This window comes from Propithecus coquereli, unplaced genomic scaffold, assembly GCF_000956105.1.
Source record: "Propithecus coquereli isolate 6110/MARCELLA unplaced genomic scaffold, Pcoq_1.0 Scaffold117, whole genome shotgun sequence".
NCBI lineage: Eukaryota > Metazoa > Chordata > Mammalia > Primates > Indriidae > Propithecus > Propithecus coquereli.
Window position 1 is genome coordinate 3283766 of NW_012135747.1, and position 26679 is coordinate 3310444.

At 34.0% G+C, this 26679-nt stretch overlaps 1 protein-coding gene across 1 annotated transcript in view; it reads left to right on the forward strand.

Annotated features, from left to right (window-relative positions):
- Positions 1–26679, forward strand: part of CTNNA3 (catenin (cadherin-associated protein), alpha 3) — a 2098639-nt gene that overhangs the window by 472021 nt on the left and 1599939 nt on the right. Inside the window, exon 7 of the mRNA XM_012658580.1 lies at positions 18812–19015. Coding sequence (XP_012514034.1) covers positions 18812–19015 — 204 coding nt within the window. The remainder of the gene's footprint in view (positions 1–18811; positions 19016–26679) is intronic.

The window sequence follows — 26679 nt, forward strand, 5'->3', positions numbered from 1 at the left end:
AATTTTGGAATTTGTTATTACTTAACTAGTAAAGCCAAAAGATCTGAACAATAGAAAGCACATAATAAGTTGATTTTTCTTCAGGTATTCTTAATTCAAAAAGGATATTAAGCCAAGGACTGACCTTTCCGGTGACACACTTGTACCCTATTAGGAATAGACCACCTACATCCTTCTTTAATAAAAAGAGAAGGACATAAAATGTGACAGAATGGAATAAACTGTGAAATAGGTGAATGTTGTCTTTAATGTCCTTCCCATCTTTCCTTTTAGAATTCTTTTTTCCCGGGGTATCTGTTCCCTCTTTTCTGGGTGATGCCCAGTATCTCTATATCCTGGCCACTCAAGACTTGTGTCCTGCCCTTCCAGCATTGTGATTCATATTCTCTGGAGCTGCCTCTTTTTTACTCGAATTCATTCCCAACTAGTCATCAGGGAAAAGGACCTGATAAAGTAAGGTAACAGGTTAAAATTGTATCTTCCACCAATGCTTTCTCCAAAGATACCCACTTATTTAGGGAAATAGTGCTTTTAATCACCATTAATCAACCTCTCTAGATATCTAGAGTATATCACAACAGAAGAATCCTATATAGGCACCAATGGATGTTTTGTGTTGTAGGGGACATTTTCTGATTAACAGGTAACAGTACAGAGGTACTGAGCTCCTCTATTTGCAACATGGGAGTCCTTACTACCTTTTATCCAGAGAAACCTAGCTAAGAGGATATCATAACAAAAGAATCTCATATCATGTAAAATAAAATGGAAACCAACTTCAACAGCTATGCTGTTCAATACTGTAGCCAGTAGTCACATGTGGCTATTTGAATTTAAAATTAAATTCATCATAATTAAATAAAACTAAAAATTCAGTTTCTCAATTGCACTAGTCACCTTTCAAGTGTTTAACAGCTACTATATTGACCATTATAGATACAGAAAATTTTCATCATCACAGAAAATTCTTGTGGACTGTGCTCTAGAATGTACTTTGGAATCAATATAATTTCATCCCAATTTCTTACCAAGACAATATAGCTTTATGCAGAATCCAAAATGATGACTTCATGCTGCTTATAGGCTAATACATCCTAATATAAAATTTCAAACACAATGACTAAAACAATTTTTTTCTTTAGACACAGTTAACTAGAAAATTACTCAGAAACATTTGATTTATATTTAGCTATATATTTGACCCCAGGAAAAGTGTAGATTTTTAGCTCTTCATGCCAAGAATATCTTTAGTTGGTTATAATTTCAAAATATTCAGAATATCTCAATCTTTCAATAGCAGTGTTTTACAGAATATGAGGAAGACATTAGGGACCACATCAAGTACAACTGAAGGATGCTGTTATTGAGAAATTGTTACCACCTGGCAGTCATGTTCATGCTCATCATTGTTCAAGGGATTTTAGGGAAGACATGACGTTGAGAGTTTTACAGTTACTAGGTGTGACTGTGCCATGTTGGCTACTATTTTTTCTGTGCTCTACCATGTGCAATTCAGCCATGAATCCAGGGCTTGTATGTAACCTGCTATTTCTCCCAAAAGACATAATTACAGACAGAAAGTGGAAGGTAATATCAAACAGACATAGAGCACAAATGGGATCACTTATTTTTTCCATTTGACCCCTGTGTGCCTTTTCTTTCCTTCTTTGTTGATGTGTTGCTTTCTGGGGGAACTCCATGGGCATAACAATTGACATAAACCTTGGAAATGGTAGGAACTGTTCAAGTTTGTTTAAATTTTGCAGATTTGTATTCACTTAGGCTTGGAATCAGTAAAACTCATGGGCATAGAAGGCAGGAATCATGACATTACTGAGAATATTAAGAAGGATTAACGCTACTTAAAATATTGGGGCATATATTTTTAGTGACAATACTGTGTATAAAAATCACCTGTATTTTCTTTAAAATCATTGTAGACAAAGTTAATTACAATTGTGTATACGTTTTAGGATTTTTTACATGTTTTAAATGTAGACCATGTGTAGAGATAAACCAAACATGTAAACACACATTTCCAAAAAGATAACCAATGATAAAAACTTAACTTGCTCTTTCATTAAAATATATTTCCTCAGTCTACAATATTATGTAAGAATGTATACTAAGATTCATTCAATATCATATTCAATATCACAACAAAATCAGCAGCTTCTTGGAAGTTCTTATATTACTATCCTTTTATACAGAGTTTGTGAAAATACAAGAATCCTTCAAAGTTTATTTTATTGATATAACCAGATAAAAACTGAAAGAATTTATGATATATTGTGCTATACATATGCTAGGTTGTTTAACTCTCACAGAAATATGTTCAGGAGAAGAGGTGAAATGAATTAGATGAGTGAAATTTTTGTCAGTATTTTGGTATAACCACCAACACAGGAGGCTATTTAAATAATCTACACATTATTTAAGAGAAAAATTTTCTAGAGAGTCTGTATAAATCTAATTTACTTTATAAGTATGTTGAGTATTTCTTTAAAATAGTTTCTATTTTTCTGTTATAGTAATTAATATACAATAAAATGCAAGTTATGTACATTTTGATTTACAGCTAAATATGTAGGTAAATTTGCATATGAAAATTATACTAATTTACCAAAGTATTATAAACAATTTGTAATGATCATCTTGCTAATTTACAGTTTATTGCTCACATTTTGCCTTGTTTGCATTTTATATTTAAAGCTTCAATTCCTTAGATTAAGTGGAATGCATTAAGATAAGGCATATACTAGACAAAGGAGAGTCTATGAGTTCTCTCAAGAGCATTTTCTGTTAGTAATCACAAGGAGAAATTTTGTTCCTTTTTTATCACACACTCTGAAGACTGATAATGTAGTTGTTTGAGAAACATTATTTATGTTATGTGGTTATTATTTCTGCAGCTCCCAGCTTGAAGCATGGCATGTGTTTTGTGAAGAATGTTGTTACTTTATTATAACCATAGCTGCATGTCTTTTGATATGCAGTTTCACTTTGGAGAATAGGTGTAAGATTTTTAGTGTTTTCAATGTAAATCAGATCAATCCCATCATAGAATATAGAATGTGTGAATGATGAATAGTGTTTATTACATCATGTTATTAAAACACAGAAAACTTTTTCCAACCATGTTGCTTTTATGCGGTAGCTTGTTTAAGATTTTTTTATAACTTCTACATGACCTGGTAAGACATGGCCAAAGCCTTGTTCAGAATCTGAAATATGTTACGTGATTAATAAATATTTGTGGAATGAATAACTATCCGATACATATTTGTGTGGCATATTAGAGTGTTCTGTTTTAGGATGTGTTGCTTCCTTCATAGTAGTCTATGGCTCTGTTCAGCAGGTGTGTAAGTGGAAGTGCATTTAAAGGGAAAAGTAGTATTAGCAAGGAAACTACTGAGGTGGGGCCTACCTTATCAGATATCAAAACATGTTATAAAGGTACGTTAACTAAAGTCCTATATGGTAGGTGTAGGTTTTATTTTGCCCACTCTACACGGGATGAAATAAAAACTTCAGCTGTTTAAACCACTTTCCCAATGTAAGTGGAGGGCAAAGATTCACATTCAGTTTTCTTACTCCAGAGCTCTACTAAAAAAGAAAGCCCTGGTAATTTGAGGTCATATATTTTTATTTTCTTCTTATTACTTTTTAAGACTTTATTTTTTTGGCCGGGCTGGTGGCTAACGCATGTAATCCTAGCACTCTGGGAGGCCGAGGTGGGCGGATTGTTTGAGCTCAGGAATTCGAGACCAGCCTGAGCAAGAGCGAGACCCCGTCTCTACCAAAAATAGAAAGAAATTAATTGGACAACTAAAAATATATAGAAAAAATTAGCCGGGCATGGTGGCGCATGCCTGTAGTCCCAGCTACTTGGGAGACTGAGGCAGGAGTCTGAGGTTGCTGTGAGCTAGGCTGACGCCACGGCACTCACTCTAGCCCGGGCAACACAGTGAGACTCTGTCTCAAAAAAAAAAAAAAGACTTTATTTTTTAGAGCAGTTTTAGGTTCACAGCAAAATTGAGAGAAAGGTACAGAGATATCCCCTACATTATGTTATTATCCCCTCTCCTACACATGCGTAGCCTCCCTATTATCGACAACCCCCACCAGAGTGGTACATTTGCTACAACTGATGAACCTAAACTATCACATCATTATCACTCAAAGTCCCTAGTTTACATTAGGGTTCCCTCTTGGTGTTGTACATTCTATTGGTTTGGAAAAATCTATAATGAAATGCATCCACCATTTTAGTATCATATAGGGTATTTTACTGCCCTAAAAATCCTTGTTCTCCACCTATTCCTTACTCCCTTCCCTCTAACCCCTGGCAACTACTGACTTTTTACTGTCTCCATAGTTTTTCCCTTTCCAGAGTGTCATATACCATAGGATGTAACATTTTCAGATTGCCTTCTTACACTTAGTATTAATAATATGTGAAAAACATTTTTTTTTATTTCAGAATAATATGCATTTAAGTTTCCTCCATGTATTTTCATGGCTTGGTAGCTCATTTATTTGTAGTGCTAAATAATATTCCATTGTCTGAATGTACCCAGTTTACCCATTCACCTACTAAAGGACATATTGGTTGCTTCCAAGTTTTGGCAATTGTGAATAAAGCTGCTATAAACACCCATGTGCATGTTTTTGTATGGACATAAGTTTTCAACTGCTTTGGGCAAATACCATGGAGAGTAATTTCCTGGATTGTATTGTAAAAGTGTGTTTAGTTTTTTAAATTTTTATTTTAATTTTTCAAAATTTTAAATATTTAATTGACAAAGAATGTATTACATATTTTCAAAGTATATAATGTGATGATTTTATATACATAGACATTATGTAACGATTACCACAATTGAATTAACACATCCATCACCACACATGCTGTACATTAGATCCCCAGAGCTTGTTTATCTTATAACTGAAGGTTTGTACCTGATGATCAACATCTCCTCATTTCTCCCACCCCCACATCCCTTGGCAACTGCTGTTTCACTCTGATTTTATGATTTCAGCTTTTTTGATTCCAGATATAAGTGAGATCAAATTGTATTTGTCTTTCTGTGTCTGGCTTATTTCACCTAGCAAAATGTCCTCCAGGTTCATCCATGTCATCACAAATAGCAGGATTTCTTTCTTTTTTATGGATGAATAATAATCTATTGTGGGTGTGTGTATGCATATATATCACAATTTCTTTATCCATTCATTTACCTGCAGGCACTTAGGTAGTTGCCATGTGTTGGCTATTGTGAATAATGATGCAATCAATGTGGGAGTGTAGATGTCTATATCCTCTTGAACACTCGTTACCTCTTGTCTTTTTAATAATATCCATCCTAAGAGGTATGAGGTGATATCTCATTGTGGTTTTGATTTGCATTTCCCTAATGATTGGTGCTGTTGAATGTTGTTTAATACACTGTCAGCCATTTGTATATCTTCTTTTGAGAAATGTCTATTCAGGTTCTTTACGCATTTTTACTTGGATTATTTGTTTGTTTGTTTTTTTGCTATTGGATGGTATGAGTTCCTTGTTTATTTTACAAGGATATTAACCCATTATCGGATATATGGTTTGCAAATATTTTCTACAGTTTTGTAGGTTGCCTGTTTATTTTATTGGTTGTTTGCTTTGTGGAAGCTTTTTTTGATGTAATCCCACTTATTTATTTTTGCTTTTGTTGCTTATGCTTTTGGTGTCAGATCTAAAAAGTCATTGCAAAGACCAATGTCAAGGAAATTTTACTCTTTTTTCTTCTAGGAGTTTTACAGTTTCAGGTCTTGCAGTTAAATTTTTAATCCATTTCAAGTTAATTTTTGTGAGTGACATAAGAGTCCAATTTCATTCTGCATGTAGATATCCAATTTTCCCAGCACCATTTATTGAAGAGACTGTCCTTTCCTCATTGTGCCCTTGTCAAATATTATTTGATTGTATACATGTGGGTTTATTTCTGGGTTCTCAATTCAGTTCCATTAGTGTATGTGTCTGTTTTTACACCAGTACAATAGTGATTTGATTTATAATATACTTTGCAACATATTATTACTTTGAAATCAGGAAGTGTGATGCTTTCAGCTTTGTTCTTCTTGTTCAAGATTGCTTTGGCTATTTGTGGTATTCTGTGGTTCCGTATGAATTTTAGGATTGCATTTCTATTTCTTCAAAGAATACCATTAGAATTTTGACAGATATTGCATTGAATCTTACATCATTTTGGGTAATATAGACATTTAACAATAGTAACTTTTAATCCATGAACACAGGATATTTTTCCATTTATTTGTGTCATCTTCAAGTTTTTCGTTAATGTCTTATAATTTTCAGTGTACCGAGCTTCCATCTTTTTGGTTAAATTCTTAAGTATTTTATTGTTTGCGATCCTATTATAAATTGCATTTTTAGGTAGTTTATTGCTCTTAGCATATAGAAATGCAGCTGATATTTGTGCTTTGATTTTGTACATTGCAAGTTTACTGAATTCATTTTTTAGTTCTAACAGGTTTTTGGTGGAGTCTTTAGGGTTCTCTATAAATAAGAGTATGTCATCTGCAAACAGAGACAGTTTTACTTCTTTCTTTCTATTGGAAGGCTTTTATTTCTTTTTCTTGCCTAATTGCTCTGGCTAGGACTTCCATTAATGTGTTGAGTAGAAGTAGTAAGAGTGGGAGAGCATATTTAATTTTGTAAGAAACCACCAAACTGTTTTTCAAAGTAGCTTTATCATTTTGCATCCCCACCAGCAATGAATGAGCTATTTTGTTACTTTACATCCTTGCCAGCATTTTGTGTTGTCAGTGTTCTGAAATTTGGCCATTCTAATAGCTGTGTAGTGGTATCTTGTTGCTGTTTTAATTTGCATTTCCCTGATGACCTATGGTATAGAGCATCTTTTCATATACTTATATTCTCTGTACATTCTCTTTGGGGAGGTGTCTCTTAAGGTCTTTGCTGTATTTTTAAAAAATCAGGTTGTTTATAGTTGAGTTTTAAGAGTTATTCCTATATTTTGGATAATACCCTTTATCAGATATGTCCTTCACAAATATTTTCTCACAGTCTGTGTGTTATCTTTTCATCCTGTTGATGTCTTTATTTTTTTATTTTTTTAGTTCAGGATATTATGGGGGTACAAACATTTTGGTTACATGTAATGCGTTTGCCTTGCCTAAGCCCCCTGGCAAGCATGCCATTTCCCCATACAGTGTGCTTTGCTTCCATTAGTTGTGCATTTACGCGCCCCCAACCTAACCGGTACCCAGTGAATATTACTACCATGTGAACTCCTTAGTGTTGATCAGTTAGTACCAATTTGATGGCGAGTATATTGGTGCTTATTTTTCCATCCTTGCGATACCTCACTTCGAAGGATGGGCTCAATCTCTATCCAGTTTAATATAGGAGGTGGTAGTTCACCATTGTTTTTTGTAGTTGAGTAATATTCTATGGTATACATATACCACATTTTATTAATCCACTCATGTATTGATGGGCACTTGGGTGGTTTCCACATCTTTGCAATTGTGAATTTTGCTGCTAGAAACATTAGAGTGCAGATGTCTTTATTATAGAAAGTTTTTTTTTTTCCTTTGGATAGATGCCTAGTAGTGAGATTGCTGGATCAAATGGTATTTCTATTTTTAGCTCTTTGAGGTATCTCCAAATTACTTTCCACAGGGATTGTAGTAATTTGCAGTCCCACCAGCAGTGTAAGAGTGTTCCAATCTCTCCACATCCACACCAGCATTTGTTGTTTTGGGACTTTTTGATAAAGGCCATTTTCTCTGGAGTTAGGTGATATCTCATTGTAGTTTTGATTTGCATTTCCCTAATGATTAGAGATGTTGAGCACTTTTTCATATGTTTGGTGGTCATTATTTTGTCTTCTTTTGAAAAGTTTCTGTTCATGTTCCTTTGCCCATTTATTGATGGGGTTGTTTGGTTTTTTTCTTGTTGATTTTCTTAAGTTCTATATAGATTCTTGTTATCAGCCCTTTATTGGATGTGTAGAAAGCAAATACTTTCTCCCATTCTGTAGGTTGTCTATTTACTCTAATGATAGTTTCCTTGGCTGTGCAGAAACTTTTTAAAGTGATCAGGTCCCATTTGTTTATTTTCGTTGCTGCTGTGATTGCTTTGGGCGTCTTCTTCATAAATTCTTTACCTAGACCAATGTCTAAAAGAGTCTTCCCAACATTTTCTTCCAGAATTCTTAAGGTTTCACACCTTAGATTTAAGTCTATTATCCATCATGAATTGATTTTTGTGAGAGGTGAGAGGTGGGGATCCAGTTTCAATCTTCTGCATGTGGATATCCAGTTTTACCGGCTCCACTTACTGAACAGAGATTCTTTTCCCCAATGTATACTTTTTTCTGCTTTGTCAAAGATTAGATGACAACGTGAGGATGGTTTTATATCTGGGATCTTCATCCTATTCCAAAGGTCTGTGTCTCTGTTCTTGTGCCAGTACCATGCTGTTTTGATTACTATAGCATTGTAGTAAAGTTTGAAGTTTGGCAGACTGATGCCTCCCAGTTTATTCTTCTGCTTAGGATTGCTTTGGCTATACAAGGTCTTCTCTGGTTCCAGATGAAGCATAGAATTATTTTTTCTAAATCTGTAAAGAATGACACTGGTATTTTGGTAGGGATTGCATTAATTCTGTAGATCACTTTTAGTAGTATGGATATTTTAACAATTGATTCTAGCAATCCATGAACATGGTAGGGATTTCCATCTCTTTACATCTTCTACAGTCTCTTTTCTCAGTGTTTTATAGTTCTCCCTATATATGTCTCTCACCTCCTTCATTAAATATATTCCTAAATATTTAATTTTCTTTGACGTTATTGTGAAAGGTGTTGCATCTTTGATTTGATTTTTGGCTTGACTGTTACTAGCGTATATGAATGGCACTGATTTTTGTGCATTAATTTTGTATCCTGAGACTTTACTGAATTCATTTATCAATTCCTGGAGTCTCTTGGTTGAATGCTTAGGATTTTCTAGATATAATAGCATATCATCAGCAAAGAGTGAGAGTTTGACCTCCTCTGCCCCCATTTGGACATCCTTCATTCCCCTCTCTTGTCTGATTGCTCTGTCAAGGACTTCCAGCACTATGTTGAATAGAAGTGGAGATAGTGGGCAACCTTGTCTGCTTCCTGTTCTAAGCAGGAATGCTTTCAATTTTTCCCCATTCAGTAAGATATTGGATGTGGGTTTATTGCATATGGCCTTAATAATTTTAATGAATGTCCCATCTATTCCTATTTTGTTAAAAGTTTTTTATCATAAACGTGCTGGATTTTATCAAATGCTTTTTCTGCATGTTTTGAGAGAATCATATGGTCTTTGTTCTTGCTTTTATTTATGTGGTGAAATGCATTTATAGATTTGTGTGTGTTTAACCTGCCTTGCATCTCCGTCATAAAGCCCACCTGGTCATGATGAATTATTTTTTTGATGTGCTGTTGGATTCAGTTTGCTAAGATTTTGTTGAGGATTTTTGCATCTATATGCATGAGGGATATGGGTCTGTAGTTTTCTTTTTTGTGTGTCCTTTCCTTGATATCTTTATTTTTAAAAGACATATGTTAGCCAAGCATATTTGTAATGATGAAACCCAACACAACAAAATTAAAATCTTTGCAAGTAATTAATATGAAAAAAATATTAGACTCATTCTGGTAAATAATGAAAGCACTATTTTATTCTATTATGCTTCCAAAATAATTAGTTGATTAATAGCTTGATTAGATTAATAGCTTGAATCTAAAAAACTAATAAATAATTGATTTCTAATTCTATTATCTTCTTAAAAATTTAAGAATTTAAATTTAGTGCTTTTATAATTAATGTGAAATTGGGCCATTATAAAAAAATTGATACTTTGACTCCCACCCCAATCTGGGTTATTTTCTTATTTATCCCCCAAAACAGTAATTGCTATAGCTTTGGTATTTTTCCTTTAGACTTTTTCCTAGGCTCTTATGTACATATATGTACTCAGAAAAAATCTAAAGTATTATGTGTTGTTTTCACTACACTTGATCATAGCCACAATGCTGAGATATGATCGTTGTGTGTTCTTTTAAACTATATATATATAATATCATTGCACACATCATCATCCCATTTTTGTTTTTATTCTATAATATTTTCCAGCAGTATTTCTGAGCTATTATATATAGATTCATCTCACATACATTGTTCACTCCCCAATACATATAGAGCTATGATCTCAATCTTCTCAAAAGTAAGCAATTATTTCTGTTTCTAAAGGCCACAGAGTTTTCTTTCGCCATAATTTGTATTGTTTAAAATAACCCTTATAAGTTCTTTCCTGAAAGATAGTCATTAGGCTGGAACCAAAAAGAAAAATGATCAGCAATGTCTATTTAAATTACAACTTCTCCATTAAAAGATTTAATATAAATCATTCCCTATATCACTATTTGAGTTGACTGGTTACTCCCAGTCTATGGGTGCTATACATCTTTTGTATTTTAAAATACCTATCAGTGTGCCAATTTAAATTAATTGTAATCATTCTCTCATAGGGTCTGATTTTCCTATATTCCTATTCTATAGATGAATGAAACATATATTCTCCTGATTTCACACATCTCTTCCCTACCTTTCAGGCAGTTTTCTGTGTACTTGAGGTTAAAATACCTCTCTTCCCTTTGGCCTGTTTTCCGGTTTCAGTTGTTCTTCTTCTATTTCTATAATTATAATCCTTATATCTGTTCAGGTAGACTTGGTAACATAAGATCTGGATAAGATTACTCACAAACTTTTTTTTAACATTTAAAAAATGTTTTTAAATTGACAAATAAAATCTTATATATTTGTAGTATACAACATGATGTTTTAAAATGTGTATACATTGTGTAATGGCTAAATCAAACTAATTAACCTATGTATTACCTCACATACTTATCATTTTTTAGTGGTGAGGACACTTAATATCTATTCTCCCAGTAATTTTGAAGTATACAGTACATCGTTATTAGCTATAGTTACCATGCTATACCATAGATTTCTTGAACTTATTCTTCCTGTCTAACTGAGATTTTGAATCCTTTTACCATCATTTTCCCAATACCCTCACCACCACCCAACCTCTGGTAACCACCACTCTACTCTTTCTATAAATTCTATTCTTTTAGATTCTGTATATAAGTGAGATCATGTGATATTCCTCTTTCTATGCCTGGATTATTTCACTTAACATAACATCTTTCAGGTTCATCCATGTTGTTGCAAAAGACAGTGTTTCTTGTTTTTAAAAGGCTGAATAATATTACATTGTGTGCATATTTACCATATTTTCTTTATCCATTCTCCATTGATAGACACTTAGAGTGATTCCATATCTTGGCTATTGTGAATAATGCTGCAATAAACATGGGAGTGCAGATATCTCTTTAGCATACTGATCTCATTTCCTTTGAATATGCACTCAATTGTGGGATTGCTGAATCATATGGGAGTTCTATTTTTAAGTTTTTAAGGAACTTCCATACTGTTTTCCAGAATTTCTGTATCAATTTACATTCCTACCAACAGTGTACAAGGAACATTATTACCAACAAGATTACCTCCAAACTTCAATTCTGTGTTTTGTGGAAATCCAATGTCTGCCTGAGAATCCTGTGAGTGGCTGCTTTGTCGTTAATCATTTTGATTCTGCACTCAATTATCCAGACTTATGCCTGGTCAAACTGTACTTAACTATAAACTCTTTTTATTTATACCACATATCTACATTTTAGTTATACATTTGGGTTTTTTTTTTTTTTTGGTTAATATTTTTTCAGCTCCTCTAAATGTCAGACCTGTGAGGAGGGCAGGGATGGCTTAAGTAGGGCAGAGATGCTCACCATTCTATTATCAATTCCTAACACAGTACCTGGGACATAACAGGCTCTTAAGGGGGACTCAAAATGTAAGGGAGGAAGAATTAAAGACGACTTGGGGTTTGAGATCAAGAGCACAGAAGAAGAACATATTTTTGAAAATAAAAGAGAAAGATGGGTGTAGGGGAAAAGAGAGAGAGGAGAGAGAGAGAAAGGTTATGAATATTTCTTCCTTAAAGACAGGTGGGAAGAAGAAATGGATGAAAAAGCTATTGTGGTAGAGGTGAATGAAGAATGAAGATGTTTGCTGGGTGGTCTCATCTCAGTTTTCCCAGAGTAGTAGAAAGTGTATAGATTTGGGGGTTATATAAAATTGGATTAATATCCTAAATCTTCTAAGAGTATTATTAGACAAAGTACTTAATCTTGCTTACCCTCAGTTTCCACATTTATAAATTAATGATGATAAGACCACACAAGGTGATTGGTAATAATTAAATAAGATAACAAAATCAGCATTGCATGATAGTTGTAGCATGGAACTGGAAATAGACATATTTTGACAGACTCTTGCCTCTGCTACATAATAGCTGAATGATCTTCGGCAAGTTGCTTAAAGTCTTCAATTCTGACAAGGAGTATTATAAAAAAATGAGGAATCAAATTTATTAATGAAAGAAGTCACAAAATATGCTGAAAGAGATGAAAATATAGAGAATGGTAACTGGGTAAAAATGAATTTGTGTATAGATAATGGGCCAGAATTCAAACTGAGGCTATCTGCTCCTAAGGGCCAGGACTCTTAATCCCTAAGGTACACTGCCTCCTAGAATACAGCGATCTAATAAAAGAATATAGAGTTAGAACTCTTACTTTTTTGAAAAAATAATGTTCTGTCAGTAATCAAAGTATTAGGGAAGTCAATGTATACTGGGAAGAACCTTAAAAAATGGAAAATATTTTCTATTTTCAATACATCCTGAAAATATAGCATCCTGTTTTTTATCTTTCATGGAATTAATGCCATGGAAAATACAGTAAAAGTATATTTTAACATATAGCTATATTAGATCAGAAGAGATAACAATTTATTTCAGTTGGTCTTAAACATATCCAGTGGTATTTCATAGGAGTTATTTAAAATAAATCCTCACCTTTATTTGATAGCAAGGTTAGTAAAAACTTTTATAGGATGGAAAAGGAAGACAGTAGTTTTAGGCAGAATCAAGATGCCTGCTTGTAGGTATCTGATGTCGGAGCAGGCAATTGAATGAGTTCAGATGAGCTTGAAGAATCTAAAGTCTTAAAGGTCAAGCAGATAAAATCCAAAAAAGAAGAAGTAAACAGATGGAAAAACATACCATGCTCATGGATTGACAGAATTAACATTGTTAAAATGTCTATACTATCCAAAGTGATCTACAGATTCAATGCAATCCCATTAAAATACCAACATCATTTTTCACAGATTTAGAAAAAATAATTCTACACTTCATATGAAACCAGAGAAGACCCCATATAGCCAAAGCAACCTTAAGCAAAAAGAACAAATTGGGAGGCATCAATTTACTGGACTTCAAACTATACTATGAGGCTATAGTAACCAAAACCGCATGGTACTGGCACAAGAACAGAGACATAAACCTGTGGATCAGAACAGAGAACCCAGATATGAAACCATCCTCATTGCCATTTGGTCTTGAAAAAAAGATAAAAATATACACCAGGGCAAAGAATCTCTATTCAATAAGTGGTGCTGGGAAAATTGGATAACCACAAATGGAAGACTGAAACAGGATCCGCACCTCTCACCTCTCACAAAAATCAGCTCATGATGAATAACAGACTTAAACCTAAGTCATGAAACCATAAGAATTTTAGAAGAAAATGTTGGAAAAACTCTTATAGACATCGGCCTATGCAAAGAATTTATGAAGAAGGCCCCAAAAGCAATCATGGCAAGAACAAAAAATAAATAAATGAGACCTGATTAAATTAAAAAGCTTCTGCACAGCCAAAGAAATTATTGCTGGAGTGAATAGACAATCTCGGAATGGGAGAAAATATTTGCATGCTATACATCTGACAAAGGGCTGGTAACTAGAATGTATATAGATCTCAGGAAAATGAGCAAGAAAAAAAATCGAACAACCCATTAAAAAGTGGGCAAAAGACATGAACAGAAACTTTTTAAAAGAATACAAACTAATGGTCAACAAACATGAAAAAATGCTCAACATCTCTAATCATCAGGGAAATGCAAATCAAAACCACAATGAGGTATCACTTAACTCCAGTGAGAATGGCTTTTATCAAAAAGTCCCAAAACAACAAATGTTGGCATAGATGTGGACAGATAGGAATGGTCATACACTGTTGGTAGGATTGCAAACTAGTATGAACTCTATGAAAAGCAGTATAGAGATACCTCAAAGAACTAAAAGTAGAACGACCATTTGATCCAGCAGGTCCACTACTGGGTCTTTGCCCAAAGGAAAAAACCATATTCTATAAAAAAGACATCTGTACTCAAATGTTTATAGCAGCACAATTTGCAATTGCAAAGATGTGGAAGCAACTCAAGTGCCCATCACTACAAGAGTGGATTAATAAAATGTGGTATATGTATACTAGGAGTACTACTCAGCCATAATAAAATGGTGAACTAATACCTCCTGTATTAACCTCGATGGAACTGGAGGCCATCCTTCTAAGTGAAGTATCACAAGAATAGAAAAATAAGCACTATCTGTGCTCACCATTACATTGGAACTAATTGATCAACACTTATATGCACACATGAAAATAACATTCATAGGAAATCAAGCAGTCAAGCCGGTGGGAGAGGGGAGAAGAAGATGGGTAAATTCACATCTAATGGGTACAATGTACACTCTCTGTGGATGGGCACACTTTGACTCCAACGGTACAAAAGCAATTTATGTAACCATTATTTTTGTATTTATATTATTCTGAAATAAAAAAAAAATCCGAAGTCTGGAATAATTTAACGAACTTTCCTGTAGAGCAGGAGCTAGAGCAGTGATGGGGAACATTTTCATGTTGGAAGGCTGCATTAATTTAGCTGTAATCAAATAAGGCCTCATTCAAGAACAATTAGATATACTTAAAAATGTACATTATTTTGTAAAATTCTAAGTACTATGTACTTAATAATTTCAAAAAATGAAAACTATTTGTTAATCTTAAAGTTAACTAACCTTTTAATGACTTTGTTGTGTCTGCTTTTTGTTGGAAAGCATTTGAATATTTGGTTGTAGCCTAGAGGTCCACATTTGCAGTTGATCCCGTAGGTGGGTATCAGTCATTTGTGACCTTAAGGGCATCTTGATTTGGGTTAAATAGGAGAATGAAGATTTGCAGCAATAAGTGGTTAAGAAACCAGAAAGCATTTTTTGTTCATGTTGCCAAAGGCATGGGTATTCTACTGCATTTTCCCATATTTCAATTGGATCTTTTTTTAGAATCAAACAATGACTGTAAAATGTCGTCTGCTGAGAGCTCAATCAATTCCATCTGTAGTTCTTTAGGTGCCTTGGTCATATCAACTAGTTGAGGCTGAAATGCTAATTTGAGTGTTATGTCATGATTCTCAGTCAGTGTACCTTTCATTGTATTCTCCAATTAATAGGTCTGTAACAGCTGTGTGTTCTTCAAATGATTCATATATATCATCCTTCTCATCAATGATCTTTGCTAACTGGGGAAAATGTTCATTTGAAATTTCCTTTTGAAGGAGAAGTGTTTTGATAAAAGATAGCTTTTATCAAAATCCTTGGATTTTTTGCCACATATCATATATAGACCTAGTTTTACCTTGCAAAGAAATATTCAAGTCGTTTTGATTTGACAAAGTATAACACAGAAATGCTGCATTCCTGTAGAAATCTTCTTTCAATAATTCAGATTGCTGATTCTGTTCTTCATAAAGTTTAACTATCTGTTCTTGCAGAGATAAAATTTTGGCTAACACCTGTTCCTGTGATAGCCAATGAACTTTAGAATAATACAGCAAATCCACACTGAATACCTCACTGTTCAACTTTAGCATATTATGAAACTGATGATGCCCATGTTGCATTTGCGTGAATATAGTTAACAGTCCTTGTAACTTGTTGCAAAGTGTCACTTAAAATGGTAGCTTTAGCACAGAGATTTTGCTGATGCAAGGTACAATGAAAAGAAATGAAAACATCTGGATCTGTTAATACTTTTTTATCTGTGCAGTAAACGCTTCATATTTTCCTTCCATACATATCCTCACTAAATTTACCAAATTCAGTCCAACTTCAGGACATTTGTTTTGAAAGTTGTTGAAGATATCTATTCCCCATGTTCTGTTTGCAAGAGTGCCCAAAGTGAGTGACTGTAACAAAGAAAATCTTCAGTTATGACCCAAATGAAATATAAAACCTGAGCTGAGTCAGTTGTATCAGTTAATTCATTCAAAGTGATTGAATAATGTAAATTTTCTTTTTGAAGTATTTCATGAAGGCACTCTGTTAAGTTGAAGGCTAATTCATGCTGCTGATCAGTTATGGTTTTCCTTGAAATAGGCAGTTGTTTGTATTTTGAAATGTTATCATGGTCTAAGCATCCTACAACTTTGACAATGCATTCTTTCACAATTTCTACATCACTGAATGGCTTCCCTGTTTTCCCGAGTATATAAGCTATTTTATAAGTTGCTTCAGTGGCATTATTTCCAGGTCTTATTGCTGCTTGAAAGAATTGTCTTTGCTTTTGCTTTTCATCTCTTAATTTCTGCAATACAACCTTTTGTGCCTTTCCCTCTAATTTAAAATATTTGTGGTTCTTATGAGTGCTATAATGCTGATGACCATTGAATTTCTTTAACATTGATATTGCAGTATCACAAAGAAAGCAAATCATCTTATCTTTAGCAGAAACAAGGTAATATTGCAATTCCCAATCCTCATTAAAAAATCTGTTTTCTTCCCTCAGCATTCTCTTGGTCTTCTTTGACATGATGGGCTATTAAGCAGACAGAATTAAAAAGTACTGTCAAGCTGTACAGCTATTCACAAATTCAGCTTGAAACAGAAACACAGTGCACCATTGTCAAAAGCTGATAACAGACTTGCATAAACTCTTTCCAACCAGCCTTGTGCGGTAGTGGTGCCAGTCAGGTGGGGGAATTTAGAACTAAATCATGAGCATAGCAGCCGTCAGTTTAACCCTTATGGCTTACTAATGTTCTAATTGTGCCCGTCAGTCTGGGAGTATTGTTTCATTGAAACTTATTTTATTGTTTGATATTTTAAATACATTCATTTTAAAAATAAAAATATAAAAGACAAACTAAAATGTATTAATAAAAATAAAAAGGCTTCTGCAAAATTTGAATTCAGTCAAAAGGACGTACTTAAGGACCTAGAAGGCCACATGTGGCCTTAAGTCCTCATGTTCCCACCCCGACCTAGATTGAACTTAATTCTATGATACAGGTTGTTTGCTTCTTTTTATTCCCTAATCTTAAAAATCTGTAAAAGGCACTCATTTTTATTCAGTTACTAATGTTAAAAAAGACTACATTGACATAGTTAAATTCTCAAGATACTCAGTTCTTTAGAGATGGACTAAATGGCTGGTATCATCACTTACAACAGAGTCTTGAACTTTATGGAGCTTATGTTGGGAAATAAAATGTATATTTTTTATTTTTATGTTTAATTCCATTTTTCAGGAAATTTTTGAAATCCCCTAATGTTTTATGATATGTGAACATTACACAGTAATATTTTTCCCAGTTGTTTTAAAATTATTTCTCTTTCTATAATGATTTTCCCTTCTTAGCTTGGCTTTATAGTTGTGGCTTTTAAAACTGTATCCTCTCTGCTTCTGATTTCCAAATATTTATTGTAATGTAATATAAATGTAAGATTTTATATATTTATTAACACATGTACATACTTCTTTCTACATATGTAATATACATACACACATATATAAAATCTTACACATAAGATTATACACCATGGAGATCTTATAATGACTTTACTGTTGTGTTGTGTGTGTGTGTGTGTGTAGACTCACTCAGAGTCTCACACTCTGAGGATCATTATGTGATTACATTTTATGTTAAGACTTCTTCAGAGAGCCTTTATTCTATTCTACTAACTCTTTCTTTAATTACCACATTATGCCCAACTTTGGAAAGACTTCCTCTCCTGTTTGCTAATATGAAATTATAGCCAGCATACCTAAAATTACTAGTTTTATTCTTACAATACTTACAAGTGAACAGATTTGAATTTTGATCAACTTTTCATATGATCACAGTACTGGAGACTGTTCCTATCACATCTTTCGATTCCATTTGAGAAATTAAAGAGTAATTCTGTTGCCCTTAGAGTCTCTTCTTAATGATGATACTATATAGGAGGGACATTTTTCAAAAAGGTTTTAAATGGTTTAATTTTTATTATGAAACATTGTAGTGTAAAGTTTGTACTAAACGAGCGAGCCAAAGGAAGACATAGTAAAAGTGGCAAGTGAAATAAGGAGGTAGATTTAGATACATGAAGTCTTAACTGATGGCCAAGCCCATAGTTGAAATTATGGTCTTACCAAATAGATTATGTACTGGATAAAGAAAAAATGTTAAATTTGGTCTTTGGTGAGCGGGAAAGGCAAGATTTGAATTCAGGTCTGTCTGATACTAGAACCAATGCTTATAATTACATCACTTTCATCACTCATCTGAATAATAATCGCTACATACCATTATGCATGAACTGGTTGAGGCAGTTAAAATGTGGTTCTTTTTATTATCCATCTGAATTCTAATTATGAACACAAAAGAATATTTGTTTTTCATAAAAAATGGAATGCTGTGGAGTTCTAACCATCCAAATGTGTTTTTCTCTTAGAATTTAATCGTCCTGAATCCACTCACAGTGACTGAGGAGGAAATAAGACCTTCGCTAGAGAAACGCCTTGAAGCTATTATCAGTGGGGCTGCTCTGTTGGCAGACTCTTCGTGCACAAGGGACTTCCACAGGGAGCGGATTATTGCAGAATGCAACGCCATTCGCCAGGCTCTTCAGGACCTGCTTTCAGAGTACATGAACAATGTAGGTAACTGGTTTACTCTTCCATCCCTGTCCCCTTTCCCCTTGCACTTTGAGTATAGCTGAGATGCTTTCTATGTATAAGATATAAATTACAAGTGAGTATGTGATTTTACATGGGTAGGCTTTCTGGGTGGCTTCTGCTTCATTGTTCATAGGGTACAGCAACTGTAGGAGTTTCCAGGGATAAAATCAGAATCAGAGGTGTATTTACACATGATTGCTTTGTTTGTGTAAGTATCTAAATATTAAAGAAGGGAGTCAGGACTAGAGAAAGGAAACTAGGGTTGCACATCAATTTAAGGGTTCTAAAGAAGATAAAGAGAGGAACAGGTTGATCAGTGTTAAATTGGTGAATAATAAAAAGGCATTAGAAGTTGGAATTTAGATAATATCGAATAAAATCAATGCTGCACGGATCATGAGCCATATCTGAAGGTATAAAGAGCCTATACAGTTTTAATAGCTCTTAACCTTTTTTCAAATGTGACAATAGTGTCATAGATTTTTTTTGCAAGTTTAGCTATCGCTCAGAAATATTGGAGATGCTGTCTAAATTTTGGGCAAAAATACTTGTTTCAAGGTCCTTTTTGTTTCATTTTGTCTATATATATATCTATGCCTATATCTATATCTAATCTTCATCTATGGAGTGTCTATAGCTATTGTTCCCCTTGAATCTTAATGACATTTATAAAATGAAGAGAAAATCTTGAAGATGTTGTCAATTGTCAACTGTGTATTGATCATGAAGGCTTCTTAAATAGAGCTAAACAAAATTAAAGAGTTATAATAGGAATATTTTGTTCATCTGCCTTATTATAAGTGGAATAATTCCAGATTTATAAAGGTATGTTTTGAGAATTATTAGTTACAGACTGTATTGCTTTTTGGGTTATGAAATTCAAGATTTGAGATTGTTCAGTATAAGTACTTTATGTGAATAATTGAATGCTGCTAAAATTAGTTGGTGAGCTTTGAGGACCCTTCAACACATTTGATGTATCTTCATGTTCTTAATATTTGATGACTCTGGCTCCTGACCAAAAATCTCTTGCCTGTCAAGAAATCAAATCTGTAAAGCATATTTCATTAATAATAACATATTAGTAATGCCATGCCCTATTAGAATGTCTGAAGTAAGTATATCCCCATTTTTAGCATATAATATATTTTTAAAGATTTTTCAAGGTAATTCATCAGTCACAAGAATCTTGGAAGATAATATTGTATTGGAATGCCTTCTCCTCTGGTCTATAAACTATTAAAATTATTATTCTTATATTTTTAAGTAAAATATAGTAAAACTATATATATCCAGAAATTATAAAATTATAAATTCACCTTATCTAAAATATAAAGTTATTTTATTCTTTGTAGATACAAACACAGATATATACATGTGTGCATACTCACCCACAGACATAAGTAGGGATGGCTAAATAATTTGTGGGGCCAAGTGCAAAATGAAAATGTTAGACTTCTTGTTCAAAAAGCCGGGAAAAAAAGCTTTTCCTTTCTTACATAGTCTCTCTTGACCTGTGGAAGGTTATTTTTATTTGATATTTAATGTTAGGTTTCCTAGAGCACAGAGGTACTTGTGGAGTGACTACAGACCCTCACAGGCATCCATGGCCCTACCCAGTGACCCTAACCCACGCTGAGGTGTGTCAAGGCCCCTACCTGGAGTGGAGGGTGGCAGTAAGTGGTGGATGGGAGAATAGGTAGGTGAGAACTTGTCCCAGGAAGTCACTGGGAGGCAGGACTGTATATGAACCTAGACATGTGCTTCATTGCCCCATTGGACTACAGAAATCAAAGGTAAAATTGTTTAAAATTTGAAGACTGTGATAGCAGAGCATTAAAACCCAAGCACAGAACCCCTTTCTGAGCATGGGTCCTGTGTGCAGTCCCTGAAGCTGGCCTGTGTATAATAAATACATATCACATAAAAATGGTGGTGATTTTATGGCTTTCTTCAACTTTGGGTTAAAAACTATGCTTATCAAGGGTGAAGTGATGGGAGCATTTTGTCTTGGGTACAATCATTAAGAAGATGCATTTTCTGTAGAAATGTGTAAATAATAATACAACTAACTAAAAGTCATTCTGCTTTTTACTGTTACCATGCACCAGCAATTCTAAATAGCATCAGTGATAAACTAATGTTTTTGACAAAATTCTTTTGTTTCTTTAAGTTCTGAATGATTGTTGCTATCGTTGAGTTTTAACAATATGTATGATTCAAATTAGTGCATTTTTAAGATTATCTTTTAATAAATATTGTATTCTTTATGAATACAGTAGATTCAAAATAATGATAACACAGTAATTGTAAAGACAGAACTAGAAATTGATTTACTTCAGCTCTATTATTTTATGTGTTCACTGAGAGTTTTTATTTGTGTTTAAATATTATAACAGTGAAACAGTGCAAACTACAAGGGGTAATATTTTTGTTAGATAAATGCAAATTTAGTTTACACAGAAATGTATCATTGAATTTGAATAATAACTTTGAAATTTATTCTCCTTTTGAAAATTATCCATTGCTTTATGAAACATGTTGAGAAAATAATGATTATTATTGATTAGCATTAAAAGTAATTTTGTCATAGTTGGGGGGAGGTGTTTAAAAAGTATCCATTCCAGGTGTCAAATATGCTAAGTAAGCCATAGAAAATATGTATTAGTTTTCTATTTCTTACTGCTGTCAATGGAAAAAAATGCCAAACTCTGTAGAATAATTTTAAAGAGATTTATTCTGAGCCAAATTTGAGGATCATGACCCAGAACCATGTCCAAGAAGCCTTAAGCAAGTAGACTTGGTGTGGCTGGGTTACAATGTGGTTTTATACATTTCAGGGAGACAGGGGTTACAGGTAAAGTCATAAATCTATATGTGGGAGGCATACATTGGTTTGGCCTGAAAAGTTGGGTCATCTCAAAGAGGGAGGGCAGGGCTTACAGGTTATAGGTGGTTTTAAGGATTCTTTGACTTGTAATTGGTTAAAGACATGAAGCTTTGTCTAAAGGCTTGCAATGTTTTAACATAAGGAGCTGTTTGTCAGAGATAAGCCACCAACATATATTTGTTGTGTAAATTGAGGACCTGCAGGTTTGTCTTGCATACCCTTAGACATGTTAATGGGTTACAAAGGATGTCTCCAAGAAAGGAGTGGGGCATGATGAGGCATGTCTGACCTCCTCCTCATAGCACACAATTTAGTTTTAGGATATTCCTTTGGCCAAGAGCGGGTCCATTCAGACAGCCAGGTGTTGGGATGAGCCTTAAGATCTTATTTTAGTTCACACTGCTCTTTTTAAAAACAAGATTTGACCTGATGATCAGTTTCAAGGCCCATTGTCAAGTGCACAAAATTTATGTTGCTAATATCTTCTATCAGGTATTTTGGTTTTAAAACAAGGTAAGTTCTGTGTCAGAGGAGTGAAGTGGAGAATTTTTCATTTATAATAGCCAAATAATTGAAAGACAAGGTAAGTGGTTTTATTTTATATCTTATCCAAGTAGTTATCTTAATTTGTATTTGTTTTTCAGAGTAGCTTTCATTGTAAGAATTCAAATGTTTTACAGTTACTTAATTGATTAAATTGTAGTACAATTCATGCTTGATGGAGGCTATTTTCTTCTTCCTTTCTCCATCCTCCGCTTTCCCTCTTCTCTTCTGGAAAAGGAGCGCAAACACCCCCTGAAATACCTCTCCCTCATGGCACTTTCTTCTTTGTAGCTCTCATCCCTGTTGAAATTCTGTTTGTTTGTCTGCATTCCCCACCAAGCAGGAACTCTGGGAGAGTGGGGATGTGTCCCTGGCCCTTAGCACAAAACCTTTCAGGTAGCAGGTGCTCAGTAATTATTATTTGGATACAGGTAAATTCAACTTAATGACTGTTTCTTCTTGGTTTTTTAAATTAAAATGATGACGTGCCTGAAGCAATTAATTCATATTTGTTTATTATATTTATATAACTGTGGAGAAGAGGTGGAGATTGTTAATGGTGAGAATAGGAATACAGGAAAGGAAGAGGACAGAGGTGGGGAAGCTTGCCTTTTGGGCAATCTAAGTATATTTATTTAATCTGTTCTCCTAGGGCATAATGTTAATATTTGTTGGGGAAGGCATTTTTTTTTCAGAGAATAAAAAACTCACTGTATATTGGTAATGTCTGGTGATCTGCCCTGATGTTGGTGTATAGGTCAGAGGAGAAGCAGCTACATTTGTGCAGTGGTGGTCCACACAATTAGAAACCCATTTATGTACATATTATATTTTGTTTTATTGGTAAGTATAACCTATTAACAATAAAAATATGAATGTATAATATTGTGAAAAAAGTACTCCAAAAACAATATAATAGTCCCTTTTCATGCAAAAGGGTAGAATTTTAGACTGATCTAATCTGACTGAGCCAATGAATATTGGAATTAAGCATCAGGAACCAATCTGGAAAACTGTGGGGTGTATTATCAGAACTCATCCCCAGGTTTACTTTTACTCCAGGTTTATATCACAAGTGATACTTCTTTATAGCTCTTTCATCAGTTTTTATGAAGGGGAATGTACTTTCCTGGAACTAGCTAAACTCAAACTTTGCTCAGAGTTTGTTCAAAGACTTTGGAGCAGCTCTGTTACCTAAGTTCTCAGCTTCCTATTTTAAGGAATACTGTGTCTCCTTCAGTGGGCTCAGTTTGTTTTTCAGATTAATCAGTAGCTTTTGTAACTGAGCTATGTTGATAGAGTAAATGCTTGATAATAATTCAGATACAATAAAGGTAAGCACAAATACTTAAATTATGATTAATACTCATCAAAATCTGTGGATCTCTTAGGTAAACGTGACTTCAAGACTTGGTTTAAAATTTTGCCAGTCTGTTGAATCCAGAGCAGTTTGGCAGTGGGAGATGAATGCAGTTTATGTTTGTCTCAGGCTCAGTCCACATAACCATATGACCAGTTTGAATCTAAATAACTTTCCTTTCTTAAACAGATCATCAAGTCTGGATCATTTTTTAATTGAATCTTTATGTTCAAAAGTTCAATATCTTGTTACATTAGCAAGAAATTAGTAAGAAATGAGACCAGACAGGTCTATAACAGACAAAATAGACAACCACTTAAGATTATTAATGATTATGTATGTTTGCCCTAATATATATTTTCCTTTAAATTTATATGTGTATATATGTGTGTGTGTATATATATATATATATGTGTATTTAATTAGTTTTGATTGCTGCTCTAACAAATTACCACAAACTTAGTGTCTTGAATCGTACAAATTATTATCTTTCAGTTCTGTAAGTCAAAAGTCTGACATGGGTGTCATTGGGTTAAAAATCAAAGTGTTGGTGGGATGCATTATTTTCTAGAGTCCCTAGAGAAGAATCCGTTTTCTTGCCTTTTCTGGTTTCTGGAGGCCACCTTCATTCCTTGGCTTATGGCCCTCCTCCTCTACCTTCGAAGCCAGCAAGATTGCATTTCTCTGGCTCTACTTCCAGCCTCACATCTCTTTCTCTGTCCATAACTGGGCAAGGTTTTCTGCTTTTTAGGACTCATGTGATTAAACGGGGTACACTCAGATTATCTAGAAGAATGGTCCCATCTCAAGGCCCTTAATTACATCTGCAAAGTCCCTTTTGTCATATAAGGTAATACATTTACAGGTTCTAGGAATTTGAATGTGGGCATCTCTGGGGGGCTTACCATGTCAATGAATGCTAGTCTCCCCAGTCTCTTCTGTGGAATCATTATCAATCCTTGCATTTCAAATCCATTATAGTCAGCATCCCTCACACACTTTAAGCTTTATGCAGGCAAATCACGTGTCTGTTTTGTTTACTACTTTATCCCAAGCCCCAGGCACAAAGCCTGGCATTTAGAAAAAGGTGAATTGTGTTTTAGAATAAAAGAATGAATGAAAAGATTACATATTATATATGCCATGTAATGGAGAAACAGCCTCTCTGACATTAATTGAAATGAGTTTTAAGCATCTACTAAATTTATGTGGTGGACTGCCTGCTATAAAAGGTCTTATTTTGTAAAGTGTATGTCTCTTCTAAAAATGAATGTGAATATTCAGAAACAAATTTTTTTCATTAGTCTCTGCATTTGTATCCACATCCAGCCATGTTCTAAAACAGGATTTTTATTCATTAAAATTTTTTTAAAAATATACTCCAGAAAACATTCAGGATCGGAGAAAATCTAGTTTTTGTCTTTTAAAACGTAGGAGTATATACATCTAAGATATTTCTGTTGAGTATGTTATACCTCCGTGATTGGTTAGGTCTAGTCCATCTTCTCTGATGTACAATGTAATTAAGGAATATTTCAGTGGGTGGGGCAGAGCAAGGAGACTCTCTGAAGAAGGAATGGTCTTAGGGAAATCAGTTATTTTTACATGGTGCTCTTCCTATAATTGGTGAACATAGAGTTGCAGGTGGGCATCCATCATGCTTGAGTTCTAAGATAGCAGACATGGATATTTTTCTGGAGGTGAGGTGAACTCATATGGTGTTGTTACGTATGGGATGTGTTGCTAGACAGTATCTTCAGGTGCTGTATAATTATTGGTAAAGTTAACACTCAAATGATACTTTACTACTCGGGTAATATTAGATAGTAGTGTCAGAGACAATACTGTTAGAGTAAACAAATCAGGCCTGAGCTTCATACAGGGGCTAATTCGCATTTCTGGACCTCTCATCCACCCACTTTTTTTCTTCTCTTGTTGTCTTAAGTGAAAGTGCATTCTTGGTTCTCGTTGCATATTTGTTGAGTGAATAAATAATCAAATGCACTAGATTTTATTATTCAGACACCTATTTAATTTGTCTTGAGTTTAATGCATTGCCTGTCTTGGGAAATTCTGAAGATTCAATAAGCCTACAAAGAATTTTTCTTCCATATAGGACCACTATCTAGCTCTTAAAAATCCATTTTGGTAATAATTTTGGCCTTAGTTAATTTATCTTTATTTCCCATGAGGATAAGGTAGAACAGTTGGGAGGATCTATATGCAATGACTTTGAATACTGGAGACAGAATTAAAAATTTCAAGATGTAAAGGCAGCTTCCCAACCTATTTTCTTTCCCCTTTTTTTTTTTTTTTTTGCATGGATTGCATATTAGAATTATCATTATCAGCTCAGGTATACCAAAATAGATGCTTTACATTTTTATATTCATTATATCACAGTGGTAGATGGCTTTTGAATGATTATGTTGGAGATTATAATTTTTCATTTTATAGATATCTGGATTTTACAACCTCAGCTAACTTAAGAGAAATAAACAGTGTCCTATATATGTCTCTACATGAGTGGATATGCCAAAATCAGAGATATCCACCAAGCTTAGATTAGAGCATGAGGTCAAAATCTAAGAAGATTTTCAAAATGAAGGAGGCTGGATTCAGACATTGAAGCTGAAATATTGCAACAGATATTTCAACAACCAGGGAATGGAGAGAAATGATAAATAGTGGGGATATGGTTAAATGGGCAAAAATGGGTTTCATTTTCCTTGTTTTCCTTCTGTGTCTAATTTTTTTTTTTTTTGAGACAGAGACTTGCTCTGTTGCCCAGGCTAGAGTGCCGTGGTGTCAGCCTAGCTCACAGCAACCTCAAACTCCTGGGCTCAAGC